The sequence below is a fragment of the Arachis hypogaea genome, chromosome 6 (genome assembly GCF_003086295.3).
Source record: "Arachis hypogaea cultivar Tifrunner chromosome 6, arahy.Tifrunner.gnm2.J5K5, whole genome shotgun sequence".
Classification (NCBI taxonomy): domain Eukaryota; kingdom Viridiplantae; phylum Streptophyta; class Magnoliopsida; order Fabales; family Fabaceae; genus Arachis; species Arachis hypogaea.
The window spans coordinates 7,958,366-7,967,100 of NC_092041.1; the positions used below are offsets into that span (position 1 = coordinate 7,958,366).

The 8,735-nt window shown below is 35.0% G+C and overlaps 2 protein-coding genes across 3 annotated transcripts; one reads left to right on the forward strand and one right to left on the reverse strand.

Annotated features, from left to right (window-relative positions):
* Window positions 1-1,112: 1,112 nt before the first annotated feature.
* Window positions 1,113-3,931, forward strand: LOC112695768 (protein DEHYDRATION-INDUCED 19 homolog 3). Its single transcript, XM_025748231.3, has 5 exons — window positions 1,113-1,521; window positions 1,660-1,802; window positions 2,712-2,789; window positions 2,947-3,221; window positions 3,604-3,931. Exons 1-5 carry the CDS (start codon window positions 1,443-1,445, stop codon window positions 3,710-3,712), a joined length of 684 nt encoding a protein of 227 aa, XP_025604016.1. The 5' UTR covers window positions 1,113-1,442; the 3' UTR covers window positions 3,713-3,931.
* A 366-nt stretch (window positions 3,932-4,297) lies between these two features.
* Window positions 4,298-6,912, reverse strand: LOC112695767 (L10-interacting MYB domain-containing protein). 2 transcript variants are annotated; one of them, XM_072197953.1, is made up of 4 exons: window positions 6,447-6,912; window positions 6,258-6,351; window positions 5,654-6,156; window positions 4,298-5,029 (listed from the first exon to the last, which is right to left on the reverse strand). In XM_072197953.1, the coding sequence occupies exons 1-4, from the start codon at window positions 6,780-6,782 to the stop codon at window positions 4,457-4,459; spliced, it is 1,506 nt and encodes a 501-aa protein (XP_072054054.1). In that variant the 5' UTR covers window positions 6,783-6,912; the 3' UTR covers window positions 4,298-4,456. The 2 variants fall into 2 exon arrangements, with proteins under 2 accessions (XP_072054054.1, XP_025604012.1); XM_025748227.3 differs by having other exon boundaries at window positions 4,298-5,017; window positions 6,447-6,911.
* Window positions 6,913-8,735: the final 1,823 nt, after the last annotated feature.

Here is an 8,735-nt window from a genome sequence, read left to right on the forward strand (position 1 = left end):
GATCATATGGCTTTAAAAATTGTTGGGAGAACTCAAGGTTGAATCTTCTATGCCTCCGACCATCTTCTGCAATAACCTTGGCGCAGTTATGCTAACAGCAAACCCTGTGCTTCATACTATAGATCGAAGTATTTTGAGGTTGATTTGCATTTGATACGGGACATGGTTACTAGCAAGCACCTGTATGTTGTTCATGTTTCTCTTCTTTCTAGATAGCGGATGTATTTATGAAACCGCTTTCACATGCCACTTTTGCATTATTTCGCGACAAACTCAAAATTTCCTCTAGGTAACACTAAGTTTGAGGGGAGATATAAATAGTATAGTTAACATAACAAATATAGGAAGCCAGTTAGAACCTAATATAAAAAGTTTGTTACGAGTCAATTAGAGTTAGCGTAGTTTGCTGAGGTTTGTTACGTGCGTATTATATAGAGTCATGTATCTGATAGACTCATATAATATATAAGCATTGACATGTCAACTTGTGACATTTGATCAAGAATATAATTCATTACTTTCACCTTCAAAGATTCCTACACTTTCTCTGTTTCCTCTGTTACGTTCACAGACAGGAACCACACTGTTGAGTTGCCTTAATTATTTGTCCTGTTTATTTCTAACTCAGAATAAATACAAAATATGGCATCCTAAGTAATCAATAAATTCAAAATTAAAACATGCAGAGTGTCTGGGTGTGGTAATACCTAAATAATGTTTGCTTTTAGCCAGTGTTCTTCTTATGTGAAATTAAAAAATTATCGTTATATTAAACTCACAACTCTCTGGTTCTTTCCTACGTAAATTATTTATGATTAGAATTTAGAATTTAGAATTTAAGTTTTAAAATTCTATATTTAGTTCTTTTATCAAATAGCTTTATGAATAGTGTATGAGTTTGCGGACAAAACTTTTCTATCTGGTCTGGGTTTTTTGGTATAGGGATGAACTCTAGACTCAAACGTGATGAATACTATAGAATATTACAAATGGATTTGAGTTGGGCTTAATCTGTATATTTGGGCTTATGATGATCGAAAGTCTCTCTATTATGGGAACTGGGCCTAGTTGAATGGACCTTATAAAAAATAGGAAATTACTTAGAGGTGGTTGAGGATGGACAATGGACGGTGGTTGATGACTTGATGCGGTCTTGGTCTTGAAGGGGTATTTCGGTAAATTCATAAATAACTAGAATTCGTGCTGGCTAAGGATCCACAACCACAACACAAGAAGGAAGCTCGCAGTGCAAATTGCATCCCCAAACCGAACCAAGCGAAACTCCTTCGTACTTTCCTCCCCCTTCTCATTTCTTACACACACTCTCTCTCTCTATATAACTCACTCACTTACACACACAAACACATAGACGTCTACTTCATTTTCTTCTTCTTCTTCTTCTTGTGGTGGTTGTTCCAGTTCCTACTTCAATCGCAAAACCAATGGACCGCGACACTTTGGGTTTTCCCTTCGGTACTGCTTCTAGAAGCTACCCATCCAGACACAAATCCCGTTATGCTGGTATTTTCTTCTTCTTTTTAACATAGTTTCGTGGGGTCGAAGTAAAAAAGTCCTTTTTTCCTTTTTGGGGTGTGTTGTGTTAGCTCAATATTTAACCTTTTTATTTATTTATTTATTTTGGTGGGGATGTTGAAGCAGAGGTGTTCGAGGATTTTGAAGAGATGAAAGGGGAAGATGAGTTGAGGACGGTATATCCATGCCCCTTTTGTGTAGATGACTTTGATCTTCTCGAGCTTTGTTGCCATATTGACTTGGAACATTCTCTTGAACCCAAATCTGGGGTATTTTATTCATCTCCCACTTTTTTAACATTTCCTTTCCTTTTTTTTTTTATGTTTTCTGCTTTAGTCCTATTTGATTATTATTAATTAACATCAATAGGATTATATACATGGTAGGATATGAATCTATATTCTTGAAAATAATTAGATTATTCGCCTGCGAATTATTAAGTCAATATCCTCATGGTAAACATAAGAAACCGCGTCTTAGGGCTTTTTTCACAAACCAGCTTTTACTTTTTTGACAATAACTTTATATAAATTGTTTTCAGAGCGATCACAACTGCTAAAAGTTAAAAGGCCAACTTGGTCCTTCTTGTTGTTGCTTCTTTATTACTACCTAGCTGTAATCCATCCAACTTTGTATTTTTCTCAATGATAAACATATTTCAGTTTAACCACTAGGCCTTACAATTTGTTGCAAATATGTTTGTTTGAAAAGACTCCATTGTGATCCATTTTGCTGCTTGGAAATGAATGTTCTTTTCTTTATAGCTTATACTTGAAACTATAAAAACTGTTAAACTGTTTAACTTGTACTTCATGTGGATACAAGAGATGATAACTGAAAACAATTTTAGTAGACAAATAACATGTTTGTCACATACTCCCTCTGTTCGTATTTATCTCTCACTGTCACTTTATAGCATCATTGTATCCGATTTTTAATTATTAATGTTATTAGACACAAATCTTAGATCAGTTTTTCTGGTTGACAGTAACAGTGACAAATTAAAAGGGAACAAAGAGAGTAAGAAGCAATTGTATTCAAAAATGTGGAAATAATGACCTAAGCTTAATCTCTCTCATACAATGTATTTCTGTGTGAATTTATCATTTGCTACTATCCATCATTGTACTTGTTGGGTTACACTCAATTGTGTTCTCTATCTTTATATCTACTTGCAGATTTGTCCTGTTTGTGCGGTGTGGGTGGGGACAAACATGGTGGATCACATAACAGCACAACATGGAAGCATAATTAAGATATCCTTTCTCATCCATTTGATAAAAAAAAACATTATATTTACCAAATTCGTTTCAATTATGGTCTCCTTTTACCAAATTCTTTTACAGTGCTTCTTTCTGATGTTCTTTGTCCTTCATTTTGTTCAACTGTTTTGCTTCCTTGACTCGAGACTACGCTCAGCTTAAATCAAGGCGCTATAAAGACTTATACCCAAGTCTCTCATTTCTGAGGTGCTCTAAGGATATAGATGATGGACAGTGGCATTCTTTCTCGGATGGGTTATCCCCTACAATATCTACCTCTAGCTCCAAGGCAGCATGTGATCCATTTCTGTCATTTTTATACGGTGGAGCTGCTGCTGCCTCCGCCGAAACCGAAAATGTGGGACCTGATTCTTCAAGTGAAGTAAGCACCGAAGAAACACACTCAAGCGATACAGTGATAGAAAGGTACCATATTCCTAGCATATTCCTAACTTTTCAACTTCTTGTCTTACTATATTCCTCATCCGTTATCTAGTTGCCCTTGCATTGATGTAAAGGGGGAAAAAAGAGAAAGTGGAGTGGGGTGTTTTTGCCCTTGTCTTACTATATTCTTCAAGACTTTCTTAGACTACCTGCACTTTAACAAGCACTTTGCCTTGAAATTGCTAAATGTGTTCCTCTAATCCAGGATGGCTGAACCCTAATATAGGATATGATTATTTGTAGTTTTTTTTTTTAAAATAGAATAAATAAATTAATGCACTCGAGTACTTGACTATAGCTTTCAAGATGGTGATGACTATACTAATGCCGAGGCAAAATTTTTTTCCTCCTTTCATTATTGCAGAGATGTTGTTCAGCCATCTTTATCTGACAAAGACCAAACAGAGAAAGCACGGCGTAGTGGATTTGTACAAGAACTTTTGATGTCTACTATCCTTGATCCAGACTTCTGATTGAGACTAGTGGCAACATATGTTATATTTAGTTTGATGAAAAGAAAAATAAAATAAAAAAAAAGAATTAGTTTCAATCTTGAACATGATTTTAATTATGGAATCAATGTTTCTGTTTGTTAGTCTTGTTACGTATACATCGTATAGAGCGCCTGAGGTAGAGATGTAGGAATTAAATGTAACGTATTTTCAAGGCAATGTAATTAGTAGTTTATAACATTTGCACAGCTCCTTCTAGTTACTTGCTTAGTACCCTTGCTATGGGCTGGAACCTATTATTATTTTCAGAATCGCATGTATAAAAATGTATAATGAACTAATCATCTAAAACATAGTTTATTAAGGTAAGGATTTAATTTCTGCCAATCAGGTACTTGGGCAATTTCAGTTTATTTTTGCCTTCACTATCTCAAAGAATTCACTTTTAATAGCATGTGATTAGATGTTAGAGGTTTTTTTTAATCCTAATATCTATCTAATCAAGTACTTGTAAAAAGATGGTTCATTTCCAAATTCGTTATCTCAACAAAGTCACTTTAATATAAGGGAATTTTAGTGCTATTGAACTAATCAGCCAAGCCACCATTGAACAATTGATCATTTACATTTACTTAGACAATCATTGATGCATATTGACTTCCCTTTCCTAATCATAAAATCTACTAGATTTTGAGCCAAAGAAAACCTAATCAAGCTAACCCTGTTAGAAGTATACAATCCAATAAGATATAGAAAATGCACAGGCTAGGCCTGTGTGCGAAGTTTCCTAATCAACCATTTCTTTCTTAACTTGATATCCAAAGCAAGAAATATTTTGGCTTTTCTCTCATCTTCTAGGAAATCACAAGCATCCAGAACCAGATCTTCATCCATATCAGGCAATGCTTGCACTGCATGTATGACAGTCTCTATTGATACAGGGTTCTCATCATTCTTCTCTGTAGACAAAGAAGACACTGCAGTTGCCATCTCACGGAGAGCAACAGCCATGCCATGTTCTTCATTTCTTGAGTGTTTAGAAATAGGAGCACCGGAAAACTTCTCTAACTGTCGCTTTTGTTTCTGATCCGAATGAGCTACCTCCTTTACAACACCAAGTTGTTCTTCACTGGGATTGGAAGTAATTGAAGAATGACCAGCTGGGGATGCGTAGTCACTATCAATCTTAACATCAACAATGTTTTGATGCTCAATATCTTGAAGGAGAGTAGATTTTTTCTCCTCAAATTTAGGATTACATATGATACACAAATCTTTATAATATGGCAAAGGCCGGGTCATAAACTGCCTTGCATCTGGATGTATCTGCATGTAATGCTTTCAAACTTGTTAAACCATAAACAACAAGACTAAGAAATCATCTGCATTGACACTCAACAATAAAGGAAAATCAAGTGACTAAGAAGATAATGCTGTCTTTGACTATCCCAGTATCCCCTAATAATCCCTTGCACAATAACCTTGCTCCTTTCAACTACAAGCAGCACCAAAAGATGAAAAAGAAACCTAACTAGGAATAATAATAATAATTTAAAAAAAAAAACTCTAATGATCCCAATTTCCATCTTTCTATTCTTCTCCATTTTGCACCTATATTAGTATATTACCAACCAAACCCTTAAGATTTGCAGAATTTACCAAGTTGTTTCCCTGTTTTAGCTCAAAGGGGAAGGCTGGCAACCTGGTACTAAACTAATTAAAGAGCATGACAAACAGAATAAACAAAGAATGATTAAATGCAACTATTATCAGGAAATACAGTAGCTACCCGCTACTGAGAGGCAAAAGTAAGACTTATGTTCTTGAAAATAGTTTCAGTAAGCCTTCATTCTATCGCTTCACAAATGGATATACTCATTGGCCGGATAAGCAATTGACCTTTCATGTATACAAGTCCAAAGATGTACGATTTCCTAGCAGATTTTTTATGCAAGTACATACCTTAATACAATCTTGCCAAGCAGAGTCATCGGCAGTAACCATCTGGCGCGATTCATCCCAGACAAACGCGTCCAAATCAAGAAGATTTTTAATTAAATTATACTGCCTTCTCAGAGTTTTGTATCGATTTTTAAGATGTTCCAAACTATAGTCAAAACCAAATTTTTCGTTGAAAGACAAAATCATCTCCATCCATGCTTGTCTGCTAAAGACTCCATCAGGCCGATTTCCTTTGTCCACGTGGGCAAGCATTTGGTTGATGAAGTAACGATCCATTGGTGGCTGCCAATAAGTCCGGGTACGGGTAGAAAATGGGGTTGCTGGTTCGTTCACCACCCTCTGCTCCGAATCATCATTTTCAGTTTCCAAGGTAGATATTCCAAAATCTTCATCAACCATTATATCATGAAGAACCTCATGAACATCCTCTCCTATATTCTTATCTAAGTGTATGAATGTCTCATTTTCGCCTGAATAAGATGACCCACCCGGTGCATTGTCACCTATGAATTCATACTCATTACTATTGGATATTGAAATTTTGAAACATAGACCTTCAAAGCATCAAGCATAGTGTAAATTAATTTTCAATGAAAAGAGCTACCTTTTTCTTCTACCACTGCATTTCCATAGATAATACACAAATCCTTGAAATAAGGAATACTTTTTATTCTGTGTGACCGTGCAGCCGGATTTAACTGCCCAAATCATGCTGAAGATAAATGATTGGAAACATTTTGTTAAAATTGAAAAGATTATATTTGATTTAGGGTAAATGACAAGATTTTCATACCTTGAGATACTCATCCCAAACAGGATTATCAGCAGTGACCATACTCCGCTTCTGATCCCAGCTAAAACCCGGATTGGCTAGAAGGTTGTTGACAACTCTGTAGAGATTCCTGAGTGTTTTGTAGCGATTCTTGAGAATATCCTTTTCATATTGAAAGTTGAACTTTGCATTGAACAATGATGACATATGAATCCATGCTCGTTTGCTCGTTAAATGATCATCGAATTTAGTGCCCTGGCGAACCTGCTCTAACAAAAGATCAACGAAGTAGCGATCCATCTCAGGGGTCCAAATTGTTCTGAGGCGCTCGCTGCTATTTCGTGCTCCCAAACCCATTTTATCTTCAATGCAAGAGAATGAAATCGAAAAAAATAGTACCTTTGGAAGGGAATAAGGTTGAAGATGCTCCGTGGGAAGAATCCGATACTTCCAATTCCCAATCCTATTTAGGGTTATTACTTATTACTTGATTTACTTCTCACGTGCATTTTTTATTCTTATATTTTAAAAATTTTCTTTCGTTAAATTCTTGCAAATGATCATAATTAAATAGAGGAGTTTGCTTTAAAAGAATGGTCCTGACGGTATAAATTAACATAATAAAAGAGAAAATTTTGATTTAATGTATAAAAAATTTAAAAATAATATTTAATATGAACTTTTTATTTGTAGTATTTTTATAATATCGTTTTGTGTGTGTCTAGGTTAATAAATTGGATTAATAGTCAAATTAGTTTATGAAAGATACGATATTTTTTTAATTCGCCCTTCAGATTTTTTTAATCAAATTGGTCTTTCAAAAATTACAAATTAGTTATATTTATCCTTTAGTTACTCCACTCACAATTTTTGCTAATGATTGATGATATAAAATGTTAACTAATAGTATACATGGCACATAACATGTTCAATTAGACGTTAATTACTCTTAATCTCTCATTCCTCCAATTTTCGAAAATTATATAGTGATGTTGAATTTCTTTACTTTTTGATGTGCTAGGATCCAATTAGTTTGAGGAAAATGTTCACTGTTTCTTATACAAAGTTTGGGTAAGGTGAGGATATTATAACTCTATTTAATTTTCTGAATTTGTGCTTTGGGTATTAAATTTGGGTGTACATGTGTTATGAATATGTATTAGATTGTAAATAAATAACTGGAGCTTGAAATTGTGGACATTGGAACTTGGTGGAGGTTGAGCACTAGTATTTTATTGAACTTTTGGGGGCTGTGTTTGTTTTGGTGAGTTGCCTTGATTACTACGTGAAAACTGGCTAAGGTATGATTTAGGTTTCTTGCATTTAATATATAATATTCTGTGAAAATTTAGACTAGATGACCATAGAAAAGATTGAGATGTATGTGTATATATTTGTTGCTTAGTATCTTGTTGAGAAACATGTTTTGGTTTCGAGCATGTTGATTAGTTGATGATTTGATGAATTGTTGATTAATGATTTGAGGACATAAACATATAAAACTAGAATTTGTGAGCTATGGTTTTGGTTGATGGATTTGGGAGGTGTATGTATAATATTATTGTTGATTTGAAGTATGATTTATTATGGCGGTTGTTTTGATGATGAGGAAGGACATATTATGTAATAATTGCAGGTTTGGTGATTAATGGGATAAGGTTTTTGAATGAAAATGAGGTTTGGGAAGTTTTGTAAAATTTTGGTTTTGGGCCGAACTTCGGCGAGTTATAATTTGCCTTCCGAACTCTCAAATTGCTTGCAACTTGTTTTAAATGAAAATAGGGTTAGTGAAGTTTATGCTGTTCGAAGAACGGGTAAAAAATATTTTAAATTGAAAAAGTTATGGGCGTCAAAAAATTTGAGCAAAAAGCTGTTTTCTTTTTCAGTTCTAGCAGAACCAGGATCTCCGGTATGTGTGGGCACGCACACGCTTGTGCGCACGCTCTAAGTAGGGTCAAGTTTTCACTTGTGCGTACGCACACTGTTGTACGCACGCACACCCCTGTAAATTTTCAGAAAACGTACGCACGCACACTAACGTGCATATGCACAGGGACAATTATACGTGCTGCTGGGGCACTCGCACCACCTGGTGCGTACGCTTCTCCTTGGATTTTTATGCAAGTGTGCGCACACACACAAGTGTGCGTACGCACACACCTTGTTTCTCAGCACACGTATTTTTGTGATTCCAAAATAAGTTCAAGCTTCTAAACCTCTATTTTCATTTTTCCAGAAAAAAAATAAAAGTATTAAGTTTGATAATCAAATGAAGATAGGAAATGGGGATAACTTTGAGGTGAAGTAAAG